Source organism: Lodderomyces beijingensis (assembly GCF_963989305.1).
Source record: "Lodderomyces beijingensis strain CBS 14171 genome assembly, chromosome: 1".
Classification (NCBI taxonomy): Eukaryota; Fungi; Ascomycota; class Pichiomycetes; order Serinales; family Debaryomycetaceae; genus Lodderomyces; species Lodderomyces beijingensis.
In genome coordinates this window covers 295,356-316,155 of record NC_089970.1, presented here as the reverse complement: position 1 = coordinate 316,155, position 20,800 = coordinate 295,356, and the positions used below count along the sequence as shown (strand labels likewise).

The 20,800-nt window shown below is 42.7% G+C and overlaps 6 protein-coding genes across 6 annotated transcripts; 3 read left to right on the top strand and 3 right to left on the bottom strand. All coding sequences in view use genetic code 12, as the record gives it.

Moving 5' to 3' along the window:
• Positions 1–989: 989 nt before the first annotated feature.
• On the bottom strand, positions 990–3,890 carry LODBEIA_P01310 (uncharacterized protein; the record flags this gene model as incomplete). Its single annotated transcript, XM_066971184.1, has 1 exon — positions 990–3,890. The coding sequence occupies one exon, from the start codon at positions 3,888–3,890 to the stop codon at positions 990–992; it is 2,901 nt and encodes a 966-aa protein (XP_066827069.1).
• A 546-nt stretch (positions 3,891–4,436) lies between these two features.
• On the bottom strand, positions 4,437–6,386 carry LODBEIA_P01300 (uncharacterized protein; the record flags this gene model as incomplete). The annotated part of the gene is made up of 1 exon (XM_066971173.1): positions 4,437–6,386. The coding sequence occupies one exon, from the start codon at positions 6,384–6,386 to the stop codon at positions 4,437–4,439; it is 1,950 nt and encodes a 649-aa protein (XP_066827068.1).
• Positions 6,387–13,787: 7,401 nt separating this feature from the next.
• Positions 13,788–14,399, top strand: LODBEIA_P01290 (40S ribosomal protein eS8; the record flags this gene model as incomplete). The annotated part of the gene is made up of 1 exon (XM_066971161.1): positions 13,788–14,399. One exon carries the CDS (start codon positions 13,788–13,790, stop codon positions 14,397–14,399), a length of 612 nt encoding a protein of 203 aa, XP_066827067.1.
• A 777-nt stretch (positions 14,400–15,176) lies between these two features.
• On the top strand, positions 15,177–16,487 carry LODBEIA_P01280 (uncharacterized protein; the record flags this gene model as incomplete). Its single annotated transcript, XM_066971150.1, has 1 exon — positions 15,177–16,487. One exon carries the CDS (start codon positions 15,177–15,179, stop codon positions 16,485–16,487), a length of 1,311 nt encoding a protein of 436 aa, XP_066827066.1.
• Positions 16,488–16,556: 69 nt separating this feature from the next.
• Positions 16,557–17,303, bottom strand: LODBEIA_P01270 (uncharacterized protein; the record flags this gene model as incomplete). Its single annotated transcript, XM_066971139.1, has 1 exon — positions 16,557–17,303. The coding sequence occupies one exon, from the start codon at positions 17,301–17,303 to the stop codon at positions 16,557–16,559; it is 747 nt and encodes a 248-aa protein (XP_066827065.1).
• Positions 17,304–18,844: 1,541 nt separating this feature from the next.
• Positions 18,845–20,368, top strand: LODBEIA_P01260 (uncharacterized protein; the record flags this gene model as incomplete). Its single annotated transcript, XM_066971128.1, has 1 exon — positions 18,845–20,368. The coding sequence occupies one exon, from the start codon at positions 18,845–18,847 to the stop codon at positions 20,366–20,368; it is 1,524 nt and encodes a 507-aa protein (XP_066827064.1).
• Positions 20,369–20,800: the final 432 nt, after the last annotated feature.

The following is a 20,800-nucleotide window of genomic DNA, read 5'->3' as shown; positions in this document are numbered from 1 at the left end:
TGAAAGCTGTGGAATGCTCTCTGGTGATATAATTCTCCTTGATTTGGTTGTAAAAAAAAATAGAGGGAGAAAGTGAGAGAGACACCAAATGTCGCAAATGTCGCCACGCCACACCACATCCCCCAGACAGTTTTCTTTTCTCAGCACTTCAACAGCATCCACGTTTACATGGAAAGGCTTTCAAGCGTCGCCTGGATAGGAAACAACCAACTGCTAGAGGCTCTAAACTGTAGCCTTCTATCGATGCCCTCTAGTACAACGCAAGTTGCTATGTCATTTTCCAGCAGGGTGTGTCCGCAGTTAAAAGGGTACGGGGTTGAAGAATCTCAAGACACGAAAGTGCGCATATGCTGCGCACCGACATTGAAAGAACGACATTTCTCTTCAGTAGAAGCCCGTCAACGCAGTACTTGTCCGAAATTCCAGAACCCCGAAAAGCTGGGTTCTTTTTGTTTTCTTCTGTTCTTCATTTCCACTCGGTGCTGTTAAGCGTCTTTGGCACAGCCGCCGGCTTCAACAAAACGGAAGGGATAAGGAAAGAGGAGCAGCCCAGGTCAGAGTGGTGGCTCGCTCACGGGGCCATTGGGTGTACTTCGGGAACTGGGGATTTTCTGTCTGCGACATTTTTTCTTTGATGTCGCGAAGCATAGCCCGGCAGCAACCCATGTCGCATCTGACGTCATTTCGGGCGAGTGTTTAACAGGACACAGCTACCAAGTGCGTTGATTTGAGAGTGACGGCAACTTAGTCAACTTGCTCTTTGACACCCTTCTAAGCCTTGTCGGGGCTATACCTCGTTGGTAAGAGGTGCAAATGGCATTTGGCAGTAATCTCCGAGAACCGGTATGGTCCGGGTATCTCCGTAGAGCTAGTTGGGTCGGACGGATTCGATCGCCGTTGGATTCCATTTTCATTCACAGGACAATAGAGTTGTTTCTATTTACCGGGTATATATATCCGGATATATATATATATAGGTGTTGATATAATCATGCAAAGACACCTGCAAATCTATCTTCGGATTCTTGCTGTTCAGTGACATATTTGATGGTCTGGTTGAAGAATAGCTGACAGTGATTCCATAGTCTTGCTTCTTTACTGTCTTGGTCGTTGTCGAAATCGCCGTCTCCTTCCTCTTTCAAGTTATCCATGTTGGTCCTCACCAAACTGATCAACCCATTGATATATCGGCTATCCACCATGGCATTTCCATGGATATTGTAAAAGAGACACTCGTTCAAGATCTCAATGAATAACTTCAAGGTGAGGTAGGGATCCATGCTTGAATCTGCTATTTTCAAAGATCGTTGTAAGCATTCCAATACTCGTTTGGGGTCTCGGTATAAAAGAGCCAGTTCGTCCTCCCCTTTTTCTTCCCCCTTGTCTTTTCCTTTTTCTTCCCCTTTGTCCTCCCCCTTGTCCTCCACCGTGTGCTCCCCTTTCTCTTTTCCTCTGTTTTCCTGTACAACGGTTGGAGATTTCTCCCCGGGAGACAACAAGAATTCAGTCCACCACCACAAGTGGGCACACGAGTAAACAGCTCGACACTGGTCTTGCTTCTTCAGCAATTTGCTTCCCGACAATGTCAATCTCGTAATCAAGTCATCGTAATTCTCTCTGCTCAAATTCCTGGTCGTCACTAGTGCGTTGGCAAGTGCAGTTATTGACTGATAAGCAACCGAGCCACTCGCAAGTGAATCGTAAGCGCTAGTCTCGCTGTAGGGTTTATACTGGTGTGCCGATATGTGCAAGTTCTCTTCATAAACGACAAAGCATTGATTGAACAACTCAAACGCAATCGAACTCAATTGCAACTGGTCGGCAACAGAAGCGGCATTTAGGTACAAGTTTAAAATTAGCTCAGATGAATACTCGTGATGCACTTGATACAATTCATCAATGATGACCGACAAGTTTTTGAAATTGGATATCAAAAGGCGATCGAGCTTTGCACGACTCTGCTGGTCTCTTATCCGCAACTTGGAATAACCAAGCAACTTTAATTTGTAAAGCAATTTGGACAATAACGTAGGATAGGTGTATATGATGCTTTCGAAATTCTTGTTCAAATACTTTTTCCTCAAGTATATCAAATTGGCAATGCTCTTGGGCAAATCACTTGGATCGTCTACTATTTGGATCAATTTGCACACTTTTTCTTGCGTTTCAAGGTAATCGGGGGTGATTAATTTTTCGCCATTGTTGATTTTGAAAGTTCTCGTCACACCCAAGTCCTTTGCCGTATCCAATTTTCCAATGCTCTGTTTTGTTAAAACCGTCATGAACTTGAAAATCTCATCAATCTCGTTGATACTGCTGAAGTAATCACCCGCGTGGACTTGCAAGATATTATCGATGAGCGCAATCGAAATCTCGTGTTGCGAGCTGGGATTCAACTTTTCGTAAAATGTAAAGAAATTCTGAAAAGTCAAGATTGTCTTTATGTTTTTGAAATGGCAGACAGACTCAAGGAGCAAGTGCAATAGCATTTCCTGCTGCTCTACACTTTGCTCTGGGTCCTTGATCAATTGTTCAGAGCCAAACTTGTAGATGGTGTCTAGAATTTTGAAATTGCCCGGGTCAAAAGTAAGCGACAATTTGATGAAGGACTGCAACAAGCTGCTGTGCTCTGCAGGTGACAAGTTGGGGTCAACTTCGTTCAATTTCATGTAAAAGTTCCAGAAAATGTCAATTAATTTGCCAAAATCGACTCTGGCTCTTGCTCCTCCTGTGTCCCCATTGACCTCGCCCTCTTCTTCTTCTTCTTCTTCTTCTTCTCCTTTTTCTTCTTCTACTTCAGTGGATGCGTCTTCGGCGAATTTGTTGTACGAAATAAACTTTTCTATCAAGGCACTCACCAACTCGCTCTTGTTCAACGTGGGATGCAAGCTAAGAAACACTTGGTTCAACAATGTGTCTAACGTGGCAAAGTGGAATTCGTCGGGGAAAATCTGGATCAAGACGTCGATCAAATAAGTCTGGGCCAAGTGGTCCCGGCACTGAATAATCTGCTCAACAATGGTAGGAAAGACCTTTTCCTTGTAAAATTCAATCTGTGAAAACCCACTACTCGCTTCTGTCTCTGCTCCTGCTTCTGCTTCTGCTTCTTCAGTCGTGTCTTTGTAGTTGTCCATTATTTCACTCAAGCGAACCAAATTCGAACCCACAAGAATCTTCAACTCTTCACGCTCTCTGTATCTAATCTCTCGCTCGGATGAATGGCCCTGATGCTGCAATCTAACCCACAACTTGTTCATCTCAATGAAATTTGCAATGAGAAAATCAACAGTTTCGTTAAAGTCGGCTCTTGTCTCATACGGCAACAAGTTCTTTGTTCTCTGCGACAAGTAGTAGCGTAGGAACAAGCCTCGAATTGGATACTGCACCCCGTGGCACATCTCGGTCATATCTTTCATCAAGTCCTTAGTTGGAGCTCCTTTGGTATTCATGTACGTTGTTCCGATAACAATCATCATGTATAATCGAGGTATAATGTTTCCCGAGTACTGCACAATTTCATAGAGATCCGCCAAAAACGCAGACGTTGTGTTGTTGTTAACCTTTTGTGATTTCGGTGAACCCTTGCTGCTGCCGCTGCCGTTGGCAGCACTATCGTCACTTTTCGACTTCTTCTTCATCTTTGCATTGTAGCTACTGAGCAAGTAGCCGCTTAATATCTCCAACGCATCAAAAACCATCATGTACATCTCATAGTACTGCTTGGGGGTCAATTGATTGGCTCTCAACTCATTCAAAAGGTTGGAACAGTGCTTGAGGGCTGGTAGTAGTTTGTTTTCGTCTAGGTCTTTCTTCATCAAATTTGACTGTTGTTTAATGTCGCTGATGCAGCTCTGGAGAATTGCATCTTGCTCCTTGGCTGTCAACACCATGGCTTATCTTATAAAAATGTATCCAGAAATACAACCGGAAGGGTGGTCTTGGACAATCTTTCAAAATTTAGATTGAAAGACCTGGCCCACTACTACCACCATTAGTCCTAACACCTATACCCTCCCAAGATAACGAGTGTCGGAAAATTCACGACACTGGCACATGAGACATAGACTCGAGAGCACCACCGTACCAACGCGACAGCACTATTTAGAGATCTACAATTCATACCATAGACAAACAAAGTTTTTGGAAAAGACTTTCTTCTTTTCAAATTTGTATTCTCAATCAAGCAAAGTGAAAAAAGATGTGTTCTCAAAATAAAAGCTGGAGCAATTAAATAATCTATATTCTTTTGCCAAATAAGAACTTTTTTTTTCGTTTGTCGTTTCATAAAGATTTTTTTTAAAAAAAAATGAGTTTCTCTCAAAGAAAGTTTTTTTGGAAAATCAACAGGATAAGTACAAAAATATATTGTAATGACTCTGATCAAAAAAGTGGGGGGAGGGGGGGTGTTTGTGCGTTTGTGTGGTGGTGGTGGTGGGTTATGCAAGTAGTGAAGAAACAGATATTTTTGATGTATGACTCTTTTCTTCATCTACTATGCTTTTCTTGTCGGTAGGATGGTGATGACGATCTTCTTCTTCTTGCACCGAAGGTCCAGTGATGGTGTCTCTGCTCTCCGATGTCTTGGATACACCGCTCGTTTTCGATTCTTCATCGTAGTCCTCTTCTTCAACAGCTCGATGGATAGAAGTGCTGCTTGTCGAATGTTCATTCTTATAAGATGACATGGTGACGGAAGCATTGCTCAACGATGAAGGATTCAATATCGAGTTGGCAGAGCAAACCGAGAATCTAGTCAGTGGAGTCAATTGTGGAGAATTAAAGGAGGAATTCTGCGAAATGTGTCTCTTGTGTAGCTGCGAGTCGGCATTTTTACCAAACGCATTCGGGAAATACTCTGGTGCAATCAAGCTCGATCTGCGCGAGGATGCATTGGTTGAATTGTTCATCAACTCAAAGTGGCTATCGGAGTTGTTTCTCGAAACCACCGAGTTCATCATCAAAGGGGAACCATGGTAAGATGGGGACACGTTGCCGCTCACAGGTTGGAAATTGGGCAAGGATGGATATGAATGCTGCAAGTTGAGATGCGAGCCGTTTGAATGCGCTTGAATCAACATCGAAGTGGCACTGGAGTGGCGGCGATTGAACTGGTCATCAATCAATCTTCTCTTGTTGCTTTGTATTATAGGTGGTAATGTGGCCGAGTTTAGATCAAAGCTGGCTGATCTTGAACCCAATGGTTTCCATGGTAGCTGGCCATTGATTATGACGGGTGGTGGCGTAGTCGGCTTCAACGAGTCGCTGATGCTTGGAATTGTGGGTTTTTCAGAATTGTTTTTCTTACCAAACATCGAAGTATTGAATGAAATCTGGGGCAAGTGTGGCGCATTGGAGACTTGGGTCAATTGGTGAGGAAGCGGGTGAGGATTAGGATTAGGATTAGGATTAGCATGAGCATGAGCATGAGCATGAGCATGAGGATGCGGATGCGGAATTGTGTTTACACTTGGCAATTGTGATGCCAATGGTTGAGGTGGTGGTGGTAACGTCGAAGTAGATTTGCCTCGGTGACTGGCAAACTCATCGCCATCGGTGGACTTTCTCTTTAATTCATTGTTGCTCCATTTGTCGCCATCCTGGTGACTGTTGCCAACTGAAACTATGCTTGCTCTGCGCCTTCTGTTTGCACCACCGTTCCACCAGTTCTTGATGGCATTGTCTGACCTCCCATTAAGGTGGCGCGAGATTTCTGCCCATTTCTTGCCATGCTGCGCCACCAATTTCTCAATCAAGTCGCCTTCTTCTGGTGAAATTGGTGCCCGGTTCAAACTTGGCTTCAAATTCTGGTGGTATCGTTCTCTGCATTGCTTGGGAGTCCGTGTTTCGAGACTATTGGAGATCCTGACCCAATTGGTTGGTCCATAGAGTGTGATCAAGTCTAGCAATTTCTTATCTTCCAAAGGCGACCACGGACCTCTTCTCGTCGACAAGTGAGAGCCGTTGTCGTGGTGAACTTCATGAATTGCCAGCACGTGGGGATTATGATGAGTGGGCATTGCCTGGTAAGATATAGGCTGCGCCATTGGTGGAGGCGGGACCATCATGCCTGCAGGCGGTATTTCAGGTTGTCCATAAGGAAACACCTGATGTCGAGGCGAAGGCTGTCCCTGGGCCATTTGACTCTGCTGGAGGCCTGTTTCGGAATACTGGCCTTCATGGAGGCGGAGTGAAGGCAAATGAGGTGGATGCTGCGGGTGCTGCAGGTGCTGAAATTGGGAGTTGATGCTCTGCAGTCGATCATGGAGCAGCTGGTGAGCCGGTGGCGGAGGAAGCTGTTGACTTGGGATAATCATTGCTTCTCGAGTACTATTATGGGGCAAATATGCGTCTCGGGGGTTTTGGTAAACTGGATTCTTATGAAACATAGTCTGGTGAAATAAGAATGAATACTTGATAGATGAGACCAGCTCTTCTAAAAGAAAACTCGACGAGCCCAGCAGGGATTATCGATTATGATGATGCAACTATGCCAGTTGTAAAAATAAAAAAAAAAAAAAAAAAAAAAATGATGTAAATTCCGCTACTCCTCTTTGCGCCTTGAGTAATCTTTATGTCTTTTTGGAGTTGTGCTAGTGCTGCAATGGTTTATTTCCTAGTTTCCTAATAAACCTATCTGGAGGAAATGACACTGCTTTTTGGTTGTGGTTGTCGCTATTGCCGTTGTTGCCGTTGTTAATTTTCTTGAGGCCTGTTTGAAATCTGGTTCAAGCTCTCCTGAAAGTTCTCTCTCTAATATACGGCGTGTGTATGCGGTGCGTGCGTGTGTGTGTGCGTTTTTTGGGTGTTTCGATAAGTCAGTATATACACCAACTACTGAATTGAGTAAAGTAAAGTTAAGCAAATGCTAAATGAAGTATGATTGACTTGGGTGGAACAGAATGAATTTGAAGAGGGTTGGGAGTGTGTCCTTCTTGCTTCTTCTGCTTCTTTTGCTTCTTCTGCTTCTTCTGCTGCTTCTCTATGTCTCTTTACCTTTCTTTCTTTCTTTCTTTCCGTCTTGCTTGCTTACTTTCGTCCAAACTAGGTTTTGGTCATGAGTAAGGAGCAAAAAGGGCTTTGTTCTTTTGTTGTCGTTTTTTTCTTCTTCTAACTTGCAAAAAAATACCGAATGATGATGATAAGGACGATGATGATGGTGGGGGTGGTGGTGGCGATAACGGAGAAGTTTAATGTATAATTCGGTTTTGTAAAAGAAAACTCGAATCACGTTGTTGATTCTAAGCAAATATATATATGTATGTATATATGTACACTACAGTTTTGTTATTAGCCAACCGTTGGATATTTATACCCTGCGGTAACTAGTAGCTAGTCGCTAGTAGCTGGTGTCTCTTGTGGAGAACTAGATGGATATATGTAGATGTGCCTTTTTACTTTCATTTTCCACCCGTTGTCAACTCATAAATTGGTACAGATTTTTCCACGTACGTATTATTAAGTGACTGACTAACTACTGTCTACTCTTTTTTTTTTCTTCACAGAGTAAGAGACAAGTCATACTACTTAAAGCGTTTATTTAGTCCCTCTTGTTGGGAAAGCAGTTTGTCTTAAAAAAAAAATCTGTCTCCTGGTTTGGGTTTGGATGTTTGACATATACGGCAAAACTGTCCAAGATTCAAACAAATTATTCCTGACAGAGAGATGCAGCACAAAAGAACACACTCAACAACAATCGGTATCAAGGATCCTATTCTGTAATACCTCCCCCTTCCGTCTCCCTGTTTTCCTCTCCCTGTCTCCCTCTCTCCCATCAAGCTACGGGCCACCTCGACTTCTTTTTTTGTTTTGTAGCAGCATTTTCGAACGATGAGCAAAGCTGACACGATCATCCGTGGGCACAAGGATCGACATTAAGCCGCCTAAAAGAGAAAAAGAAGAGAAAAAAAAAATTATACCCTACATGTTCACGGTGCGATAGATGCAGTGGACAAAAAAATAAAATAGCACAGTTGATGTACATAAACTGGAATATTCTCTGCCTCTGCTTCTGCTAAGGGGGAGCAAAAGGGCGGTACATGGCAAAAGTAACGCCAGTTTTTTTTTTAATTTTTGTTTGTCTCCGCTACAGTTGTTTTTTTTCTTGATCTTGACTATTGCAAAAAAAAAAAATCGTAAGAGATTTGGCAAGAGGTCATATTGACAACAAAGCCGTAAGGAGAGATTAATCTCCAATTCCGTGGTATCTCTGCTTCACTTCCACTTATCCTTGAGACAGTAAAACCAATTTCAATAATATATACCACATTTACCATGAAACGTATCTCAAACGTACGGGTGAGAGCCATATGCAAGGCAAACTAAAAAAACAGGTAAAACAAGTGAGTCAATGGGGGCCTGCATTGGTATAACAGCATCAGCGGCATCAACAACAACAGCGACAGCAGCAACCCTGTTGAGTCAACGACGAACACAAAAGAACTTTAATAAAAAAAAAAAAAAAAAACGTTCTTTACCATCTTTGGAACAAAATCCCCATAATCCCAAAAACAGGGAGACAACGATTGTTCCTTATTCTATTTATTTATTCATTCATTCGTTCATCTCTACACCAGCTACCATTGGTAAAAGTGGTTGATGCAACCTGTTAACAAACCAGGACTGTACCAGAGCTGGGATTTTTCTATCTAATCAAGTCTAATCCAATCTCCAATCTAGCCTTTTTTTCTTTTTTTGTTGTTTTTTTGTTTTTTTTGTTTTTGCCTTGTTTCATCGTCAGTGTTATTTCGTGAATGAATGAATCACAATAAATTTCCCACCTTTACAGTTCTTTTCGTGACATCATTATTTCTACCATGCCACCGGTAACTCGTCATTTATCACACATGTCAATAATATCTCCCTGCTTGACAGACAGCATTCTAACGCTTCTGTTCCATCTAGACGTGCAAAAAAAGGAAACTATTCTTTACTGTCCTCCGCTCCCGACTAAAGTGCTCCAACATCAGTGGCACCACCAACGTTGACTATCAGGCAAGTGTAGGCAAGAGAGGAGGTTCCTAGCAGGTGGCCCTTACGATCATGACTTAAGCACGTGAATCTTTTTTTTTTTGTTAAGGAGATAACGCTTTTTTTTTTTGTGTTTTTTTGTGGGCGGAGGAGAAAATTTCAGGGACTTAAAAACACAAACTTTAAATTTTAGACTCAAACCTAAATTTAGTGTTTGATTGCAAGACCGATCGGCTTTAATATCACCACCATCACCACTGGTATCAGCACCACTACCACCACGACCCCCACCAAAGTTTTGGAGTTTTCGCTGCCAGCAACAACTTTTAGGCTAAACTTTTTTTTTAAGCATCCTCATCAATTAGTTTTAAAGCCTACTGAGAAAACGATTGGGGAAAAGGCAAAAATAAACACTCCAAGTTTGGTTACAAAAAATATACAACTTTTGGGTCTAAGCTTTTTAAAAAAAAAAAACAGCATCTCCCTCGTCAGTTTGCCATAAGGAAGGGCCCCATTTGCAATAGCTATGGTCACGTTGTCAAGAATTTGGTTGACGAAGATTCATCGTATTCTGTTTTTTTCCAATTGCACTAGCCACTTTTCACACGAGCAGCGCCGTTTGTAAAACGAAATTCTCAGAGAAAGCCATAGTAACAAACAAACACATATACATAAACACTCTCACCCACTCTCTCCTTCTCTCTCTTGATCTGCCTCAAAGTTTGCTCGTATCCCAGTAGTTTGTTCTCCCAATAGTACTCGGAATACTTCTACAATCGGCAAATTCAATCGTATGCCACAAAACAAATTCTCTTAGTCTCGAGAACTTTTAAACGAACAACGGGCAAGAGGACAGTCTCAGCCGTTATACCATGATAGAGAGACGGGTGGTGTTGGGTAGGTTGGCGGCGGGGGGCAACATTTTAACTTTTGTTTTTTTTTGTTTTTTTTTGTTTTTTTTAGCTCAGAGCTCTCTTATTCTTTCCAACATGCAAAAAGTCGTTAAAAAAAAGAAAAAAAAAAACAGAGAATCAAACGTATTAATTTCTGTTGAAGAATGAAAAACGCTTACTAACAGGCTAACTAAGTTGCTAACTGACTAGCTAATCGCACATCCAGCTGTTCCGGTAATATTGCCTTTACTGGGAAGGGTAAAAAAAAACGAGAAAAGAATACTTAATCACCTTCGCCTAGCATCATTTGCAGATCAGACATTATCTTAAGGCATCTCACATAAGGGTCATTCAATTTTCAACTACTGTCTATTACAAAAGAAGATTCTCGATCTGAAAGGAGAGCCCTGTCGACCACAAAGGAAAGAAACAAAACCAAGAACAGAGAGAATCCGTTATTGTTTTGTTGGACCTTAGATATTCTTGATTAAAAAAAAGTGCTAAACGGTATTATTCTGCTAGGACAAATCGAAGAGATAACACCGTGTTAATTCCGAGGCTGTACTCTTTCTTTCTTTCTTTCTTTTTTCCTCGTGCCTTACGAACCGGCAAGACTGACCGTGACTCGACGAGACGAATCTTTTGGCACTCTCAGTATCACGTGACACGTGCTTTGCCATTCGCACTTACCAGAGCAAAATAAAAAGCTGACCTGACCTAGTATTCTAACCCTCGGGAAGTCAACGGTGAAAAGTAGAAAGTGAAAACCCTAAACACTTGCTCTGGATTGTTTTTTTTTTGCCATTTCAAAAATCAATTGAGGTCATGGAAGAATGCGTCTATTCGAAAGGGGGGCTGAGAACTTTGTTGAAGACAGAAAAATGCCTTATGAAAATCGAAATTTCAAAGCTACGAGCTAAACAAACGGAACCGGGAAATTTGGAAACCTTAGTTCTCTCTTTTTCCTTGGGGTTTCTTGGTTTGTTCTTTGTTTTTTTTTTTCTAATTAATCTATAGACTGGCTAAATGACGGTGTCCGGTGTCCATTTTTCCTCGGGAATAGGGCTTCATGATGTGATCGGAAACACATTCTACGTTTCTGCGTTTCTGCGTCTCGGCGCAAGGCACGAATGCAATAAAGAAAGAACGAAAAAGAGACTCTTAACCATATAACCATTTAACGAAGATCTTCTCCCATGTGTCTAGTCCACAAAAATGTTGGCAGCTGAGACGCGCAATTTTGCCGTTGTGGGTGCTTACTTGCTCAGAACAGATCTAACAGAAAATTTCGCTAGCACAGCATTTCGTTTGCACACTGAGGCTGCGTAGAATTTGTCCCATCATCCCCACTTCCCCGTCCATCCTCTGGACCAGGCTTTTTGGCGTCGGGTGGATTCGAATGCTTCAAATGTATCCGATCCATTTAATCATGCGTTCTGTTGGAATGGAGAATGTATAAAAGAAGAGAAAGACATGAAGGTACGATGGGTGAAGAAATGCTTCGCGTCTTTGTTTTTTTGCTTTTGCACCCAACCGCTGGTGGCCCCTCACCTAAGCAGCCCCCCTCCTCCCAAAAGTTTCCTTCTCCAACTTTACCCTTCTTAGCATCATTCTTTTTCTTTGCATTTCTAGAACTCCAAGTCGGAGTTTTTGCTTATTCGACGCATTGATCCATGTGATATATTTTCGACATTAAAGCCGTCAGGCATTGATCACATTGTGAGTACACAATATTGACAAGCCAATTTGTTATTAATATTTGTGGGGTAGATTGATCTCTGTCATCACATCTCACATCTAACACCCAACCCTCCGCTCCATGCCCCCCTGTTCTTTTTTTTTTTTCCTATTGTAAGGGACGATTGTTATTTCGGCTTTGATGAAGTCACTCTTCCTGCTTCTTTAGAACCCTAATATTTCACCCAGATCTACATTCCATCATCGACTTTGCATCGTCATTTTAGGTCAGTCAATTGATGTCTAGAAGCAAAGACGAGGTGCTTCGTGCAGAATCACGCTGAGGACGCGCATGTATCACCCTCGTGAGCGAGCTCATTGGATTGACCAAAAGCGCAAAAACGCAAAACGCAGGTAGATCAAATGGAGACTTTTATTTCACCAACACCACGGCCCTTGAGAGGTGAAATTCAAAAAGCTAAAAAAAAAAAAAGGGTCCAGATTATATGCATTCGAAAATCTGCGATGAGAGCAGATTTTTTTTTACACGGAATATACTAATCAATTAATAACTAATCGTTTTCCTTCACAGTTTGAAAGAGGGGCTCAGTTAAAATTGGCCAAGACACTCCATGACACAAGCTTACTGGTTTTCACTACATAAGAAAATGTGATGCAAGTTGAAAAGCCAGCAAAGACATGTTTCTGGAGTTGTTCCACAAGCACACATGCTGAGCGATGGGGATCATTTCCATTTTTTTAACCCTTTTGCCGGTGACTCACACGAAACCATGCTTTCTAGTCCTTTTAGCTCAGCTCTGAAGGACTTCCTGCCGCATTCAGTTAAAGCTCGCGGCTTGTCCCATGTAAACATTTCTGGATACGCCCCTGACCCAAAGCCAAAGACAACTAGAAAAGGGCGCCACTTTTAAAAATCAAACCTTGCTGGATGGACATCGCCGATTAGATCACTTCAAGGTGACAACTATTGACAATCAGGCTAATGCACAGCTGTACTGGATGATGTTGTCACACATCATTCACTTCGTCGATGTACTCTTGTAAATCTTCAGGTTCAAATATCACCTTCACCATTAAAGAACAACTGGGACAAACCGCAACGTCTTCGCCATCTTGCAAATCGTCCAAACTAATAGCGAATTTGTCACCGCAGGGACACGGATATTGGAAAAGTTGAGTGACTGGATCAAATGTGAAATCTTCTATCTCTATTTCATCATATATTGTTTCCATGATCTCAACCGGTTTGTTGGTAAAAGGTGGGTCGAGTCCTCGAGCCTATCTCTCGCTCTTCTCCTGTGTCATATGACGCCGTTGAAAGTTTTGAGACATTTGGCAAAATTGCATCATCGTCATCTGAGATCAAATCGATAAGACCAAAAAAAAAAAAAAGAAAGAAAAAGAAACGACGAGATAAAGCTTGTGCTCATTGCTCTGGGGTTAGAGCCCTAATAGTCACGTGATAACATTCATTAATCCAACTATATATTCTTACACGACTGAGCTCTTGCGTATTTGGTAACTCACGCTACCAAATGTGTACAGTTTTTCCCTCTCTCTCTGCACCCATACACACTGCCTGTATTCACAGTATGTACGCACACCTACACATACACACATACGTGTGTACAGTTCGCCTCTCTCTCTCTGTCTCTCACTGACTGTGCGTCGCACGAAACAATCTCACTCACACTAACAAAAGATACTGTCTCTCTCACCAACCTATTTTTCACCCTACTAAAAAATTTTCGTTTACAGCATTGATACCGAGCCTCTTTCTTGCAAGCTATTAGTGACATCAAAGTGTATGTTTACAACCGGAAGACAAGCAAGGGGACGACAACAACAACAACGGCGGCGACAAGGCAAGACAATTGAGAATACTGAAAAAAAGTGTTCCTGAGCGTGGAATCAAGGAATATCGTTTGAAAAATTTTGATGGCATCGTCGTTGAAAGGAAGGGTTCACTTGGAGAAGAACGGTAATGAAATGGTGGAATGCAGAAGAGACCAACTCATGCCGTCCATCCAGCACGGCTCCATTTACAACTAGCTTTTCACTCAACAGTGGTAAAGAGAAAAAAAAAAGTTTACAGGCTATATGAGCTCGAGCTCGCGAAATATTTGTCCAAGATTCATGGGCTTGAACTGTTACTATTGTTGTTGTTGTCTTTGTTGTTGTCCACTAACTGATACGACTTTGTACTAACGTTTCTATTTCAAGGTAAATATGGGTATCTCAAGAGATTCACGCCACAAAAGATCAGCCACTGGTGCTAAAAGAGCCCAGTTCAGAAAGAAGAGAAAGTTTGAGTTGGGAAGACAATCGGCCAACACCAAGATCGGACCAAAGAGAATCCACAGTGTTAGAACCAGAGGAGGTAACGAAAAGTTTAGAGCTTTGAGAATCGAAACCGGTAACTTTTCTTGGGCCTCCGAAGGTGTTGCTAAGAAGACTAGAATTGCAGGTGTTGTTTACCACCCTTCTAACAATGAGTTGGTTAGAACCAACACTTTGACCAAGTCTGCTGTTGTCCAAATCGATGCGACTCCATTCAGACAATGGTACGAAAACCACTACGGTTCAACTTTGGGTAAGAAGAAGAACCTTCCAGCTGGTACCGAAGCTGAAGAAGTCAAGAGATCCAGCAAGTTGGAGAGAAAATTGGCTTCTAGATCAGGTGCTGCTGCCATTGAATCAGCTGTCGACTCCCAATTCGGTGCTGGTAGATTGTACGCTGTCATCTCATCCAGACCAGGTCAATCCGGTAGATGTGATGGATACATTTTGGAGGGTGAAGAGTTGGCTTTCTACTTGAGAAGATTGACTGCTAAGAAGTAAATGATTGGATAAAAGAGAAAAACTTGTGTGTTTTTTTTTTTGTTCTAATCATTTGGGTATTATATAAAAAATGTAGCATGTATTCTTTTCAGGTTTGAAGTTGTTAATATAAATTAAACTAACGGTAACGAGAAGAGACTTGTAGATTGCCGGAACACAAGCTGCCATACGTTGCTTTTGCTGGTTGGCGGTTAGACAAACGACGAGGAAGAGTAGGCCAAGGAGCCAGAGCTGGGCAACAAAAACTATTGCCTCTACAGTAATCAGAAATTTTCTCCAAAAAGAATCAACGTATACTGCAAACTAGTTGTACTTACAAACAGTAAAGCACTTGAGATAGTTAGTAAATCACTCTCTAATATTTTTTATATGTTGGTCACTGATTTGAAATCATGGGTCAGAAGAGGCATGTCGTTATCCTTCAAAGAAGCAAAGGCCGTAGCCAGTACCCTCAGTACAGGTCTGTGTTAAACATTTTATTCATCATTTTTTTTTAAAACTCATTGGTTTTGTAGATTTTCAAACATACATATTGAGGTTGGTTTCTCTGTGGAAAAAGGAAGAAAAGGAGTGATGTCTCTGAGTGAATTGAAAAAGCCTGGTTTTCTTTTTGGTACTTTTTTTTTTCACATCGCGAGTTTCAATGTCGATAATTTAGCGAGCCTTTTCACGTGACTTCCATCAACAATCAACTTGAGATCCAAGCTTCGTCTTGACGGGTTGCAACAACAGCAACAACGTCATCATTCTTATTATTATAGTCACCATCATTATACAATGTCTACGTCCGTTGCTCCCGACAAGATCTACGAGGATGTGCTATTGGACCTCGCTCGTTACAAGAACTCAAAAACCTCTCGTGATGGTGATTTAGCATCGAAGGAGTTGTACAAACTTCCCCATGACACAACCATGAGACTCCATTTTGACCCACCACAACCAGCAAACAAGTTTCCCTCAGACAACCAACCACTTCTAGCAAAGATTAACAAGGACGAACGCTTGCTAAGTGATATCGATTTCAAGCTTCTACAGACGAAATTGAGTCTTGATGCCTGGGATGAAGCAGAAAAGCACAAAATCAATGAAATTAAAACTCGTGATAGACCACTATATTACCAGCCTCGTGCTACGGGAGTCAAGAACTTCCATAACGAAATCAAGGACTATTTGCCGCCCAACGTCAATCTTTCCCGGTTGTCTTCCAAATACTCGTATTCCGGATTCAATAATCATTACACGACGGCGCCACGCCATGACGTGAAGGAGATTATCGCGAGTCTTCGAGATGACTTGGAAGAAGAAGAAGATGATGAAATTGGCAAGCGTCAAGAGTATGAGAACCCCACTGGTCAATGGGAGAGCCCCGTTGTCAAACAGGCTCTTTCTAGACAAGTTGACTTGGAATACTATACCAAGATGTTGCTTCGCAACATTCTATATTTCCTAGTGCTAGTGTCATTGGAATCACTCGTTGAAAAGCTCATAAAGATATACGATGTGAAATTCAAGAGTCAGCTGGTCTATATCCAGATGATTAAAGAAAACCAGCAGATTTATCGCTTGTTGAATGGACCAAGTTTGTTGCTACTACTCGGGAGGCTCGTGGTGGTGCCGTCTATAATATGTATCATCCTTGCCGCTTCCAAACTAATCAAAGGACAGGATCAATGTTGGGACTTGCCGTTGAACTCGAGGCAAAGGCAATTGATTGGGTTGAGAGTCAACCCCTCTTCGCTGGATTTGAACGAGCTGGGCGATGACGCGGAGTTGATCTTGAAACAACGAGCTTACGACGCGGAAAAGGTCAATCCGTACAGAACCATTCCGAAATACAAGAAATTGAATGAGTATTCCATGTTCAATGTGAACCCGGAGCCGGAAAACAAAGAAAAAAATCCCTGTGTTGTGCTGGCGTTGTACCCAGCGAGAAAAAGTCAGCTCGGCAATGCAAAAGCCGCGTCATCACTCAATCCAGCTCATCAATCTGGTGCAGATGGAGCTTTGGCGGGCCAAAACAAGTATTCGGCCAAGGCAGTAGAGAAAGCACAAGTTGAGTTTGCAAAAAACTACAATTTGAAATTTTAAAATAGATGCTAAAAAATTAAAAAAAAAAAAAAATTAGTTGCACCTTTTTCGGTTCTCTTTTGTTGTCCTTTATAATTTATTCAATTCTATCAAGCTCTCCACAAGCAAGTCTATCTCGGGACAATCCTTTTCGAAAAGTTTACTCTTTTCCTTCACGGTTAGTCCATGGGTATTGTCTGGTTCCTCGGTCATGTAAAGCATCAAGAACTCGATAATCTTGAAATTTAAATTCTGTTGGTTTGAAATTGCAGTAGTTGATGATGACGGTGACGACGACGATATGGGACTTGAGTGATTGGGTGGTTTCAGTTGAGGAAACTCGTCGATTGAATTGAGTTTCAAATGCCGTATCAAGACGCCACAGCCTCCGCATCGTTCAAACGTCCTAAAGTTCTCATACTCGTCCAACACTATATGGATCAAAGTTGAGACGAGCGTGATGGACACCGCGATATCGTTGCTTTCATGGAGCACATTCAAGAGACGCGTCATGTTTTTCGCACGGTTGAAAATAGCTCGTGACGCGGGATGGATTAGGAGACAGCCCTGTACCGTTCTATTCAACTTGACCAACTGGTCATTAGCGAGCTCACGGTTGTAGATCTTGGCTAGATAAGAGACCACGTTCAAAGCTGCATTGTCTTGCAATTTGATGAACGCTCGAAGCTGGTCTGAATGGGTGAAATTGTCGACATGGAGTTGAATTTCGGGAACTAGGTTAAACAAAAACTGGTCCAATAGGTCTAGTCCTTGTAGTATGTCTTTCTCACTAGAAGAGTCAAGGTGGTCGATGATGTATGAGATGTCATCTTTCATTAGCACGCGGCTTATTCGACTTGTGGCGGGGCCAGGAAAGGGAGGGAGAAGTACAGGGAGAGGGAGGTTTTTTTTTTCGTTCATTTTTGGCCTAGGCTGCACCACGAGAATATCGTGCGAGGACAGATGGCTTCTTCCCCCACGCTACGGACATGGCGGTGGAGAGAAGAAAACCAATTCAAAGGTAAGTTGAAATAGTCGATTGCTTTCAAAAAAATACTTTTCCAAGATGGGGAATGCTGTTTTTTTGGCTACTTTGAACTCAAGTTGAGGGAATCGGGTGAGTTCACAAAGAAGGAGCTGTGAAATTCGTAAGTTTTCAATTTCGCAATTTCATGGCGGTGCTTTTGGATATTATACGCCTCCATGCGTGGTCGTCGTTGTCGTAGACATTCATCGCCGTTGGTGGAACATTTATGGGCAGATAACAAAAGTCTGCAAGAAAACACAGTGAATAGATGGAATAATCGAATGGACAGTTCAATAGGAGTGTGCATCAAGTCTTGTGTCAGTGGCTGCCTTTGCACGTGACTTCCCCCCCCCCCCTTTACTCGATGTCAACTAACCCATTTCCCTGAACTGATGCTGCAGAATATGTATAGAGCAAGCAAGAGAATAAACTGTAGAAACGATTACTGGAAAGAAAAGCTGTGTGTAGAGGGGGGAAGAGGAGGGAAAGAAGCGAAAGAGCAACATGTATTTATATCAAAGCACCCTTGTCAAGGCTCCAAAGTGGCGAATCAAGTTTTTTGTACACACCGAGAGAGAGCGCACCTGAAGCTCGCCTTAGCACCACATCATTAAATCAACCGTACAAAGCCCATTTCTTTTACTTTTTGGCGACTAAAGGATTTCCTCAAGGTATGATGCACGGCTGAAGCTGACGCTCGAGGTGAGCAAAAAAGAGAAAGACAACGTTGTTTTGGCGTCCCGTGAGGACACATCTTGCGGTGCTGGCCTTCCTGACATTGCGGAAAATCCAGCTGGAGGGGGCTTTACCGAAAATCACCTGCAGCATTCCGAGCTTAGTCAAATGTAGAGGAAATTCTGGTCGAGGAGGCTGTGGCTGATCTGGGCTTGCAAACAATAGGGATAGCATAAGAAAGAGAGACAACAGGGAAAGGAAAAAGACACCTCGAGTCGAAAGGGAACGTTACTGGCGTCGTGTCGTGTCGCGTTTTATCATCGACAAATTTACACGACACTGGTAGTTGTGCTGGTGTGTTGTTTGTTTAACGTTTCAGGCAACATACAGACGTACTAATCAAGCAAGTTGGCCCCCCCCACGTATCTATTTATACCTTGTACGCCTTTCTAATCCTACCCCTTTCTCCTTCTTATGCTGAGACGTTCATACACACATATTTAAAAAGCAGATATATCCACACAGACACACAGCGGGCAACCTCATTCACTCATTTATTCATTCACAAGTCAAGGCGTTTGTTTGGTCTGATGGAGCAAGTAAATTGAAAGAGGAAAAAAAAAAATAACCCAGATATCGTCATTGTCATCAGCATCAGCATCCCACAGTCCCCTCCATGGCCGAGTCGTCTCATTCAGCAATAGCATTAGGGTGTTCTGTGGCCATCGTCTCGTCGGCAATACAGGCGTTTGGAGTCGCACTACAGCGGAAGTCGCATTTGTTGACCCATGAGCCGTTTTCGCAGGGCATCCTGGTTGGAGCAACTGGTGGTGGCTGTTGCCACGATGCACAGCCACACAGTCAAAAGTACAGGCGAAATATGTGGTACCTAGGGTTTGGCTTGTTCATAGTGGCCAACGTGCTCGGATCGGTAGCGCAGATGTCGACTTTGCCCTTGATTATCCTTTCCCCGCTCCAAAGCATCGGCCTCATCTTCAACTCGATGTTTAGTTGTTTGATGCTCCCAGGAGACCAGTTTTCCAGGAAATTGTGGATTGGCACCGCGGTTATCGCTTGTGGTGCCTTTATCATTGCAAACAACGGCGCCGTGGAACCACTACCAGAGCAACAGCCCCCACTCTCCACCGATGACAAGTTTCGACAAGTGATTCTGCAGTTATTGGACCCCTTTTTCGCGGCATGGTTTGTCAGCACTTTTGCCGTGATGGGTTGCCTATTGCTCTTGAACAAGATCTACTTGAATCGGAAAATCAGCGAAACCCACCAACGCCGTCAAAAATACTCGATCCGCAACGGTAACCAGGATGTCTTGTTGGTAAAGTTCAACAAGTTCCAGTTTTGGAAAGGCATCAATTACGGCGTCATTAGCGGAACTTTGACTGCTCACACGTTTTTATTTGCAAAGTCAATTATAGATGTCATCATCGAGTCCATTATGAACAAGAAAAATGGCGCCAAGGATATTTTCAGTTTCACTGATGCTGCTCCCTGGTTGCTTCTCGTGCTGATGCTATCCATAGTTGCACTTCAGTTGACGGCGTTCAATTTGGGACTTGCAGAGATCACCACCGCTGTGTTGTACCCTTTGTGCTTTTTGGTGTACAACTTGGTCAATCTCATCAATGACTTGAACTTCAACAAACTTCTCAGTGACCACAGGATCTCCTATTTGCAACTTGCATGGATTTTAATTGGGTTGTTGGCGGTTTTATGTGGAGTCGTCTTGTTGAGCTGGGACACGCCATCTCAGCAAGAGAACTACAAGACAATGGCTGCATCTCATCGGCATGGTGCTCTTGCCGATGAAGAGCTCGGCAATGGCATGATCAAACTTCGAAACTCCTTTGATCGACACATGATCAAACACGACCCAGCAAGCGAGCGCACAGCATTGATAGATAATGGCTCATCTGGCAATTCATTGGATTCCATAACTTACCTGGCGAGCTCGTCAGATTTTGACTGCGAGAACCGGAGTATATCCGTGCACGAAGAAGCTTTGTTCGAGGAAACTGAAGCTACGGATGAAATGGATACTACAACCGTGGCTGGCAGCAACGACAACAACAACAACAACAACACCACCACCAACTTAACCGGTGGCTCCTCCAGGCGCGAGCGTCTGCTCACTTTTGAACAAAACCAGCTACTAACTCTGTTTGACATTTTAAAGAGCTAACCGCGGGGCGTACTTATAGAGATATATATATGATAGATGATAGAATCATACCATTTGTTTCGACAGTGTGCTCTCTTTTTTTTTTTCCTCACTCTCTCTTTCAATGAATACTCTGCTTCAACTCAAACATGCGAGAACAGCTTGATTCCGCAGAGTGTGAAAATTGCAAAAGCCTTGCCAAACGTAGCCTGAGCTCGAGCCAACCCCCTTTCATTCGTACTTTCATTCTTCTCCCTCTGGTGTCAGTCAGTGAAGCTCTAGTCGATAAATCACAGTTTCCACTGTCCTTTGAACAGCAGCGAAAAAAAAAAAATATTAATAAAGAAAAGCTGTGTTTCAACAGATCAAACTTGTATTAACAACAACAAGACAAGAGAGCTGCTGCTGCTGCTGCTGCTGCAACTATTCCCAGCTATTCACAACTTACCAACT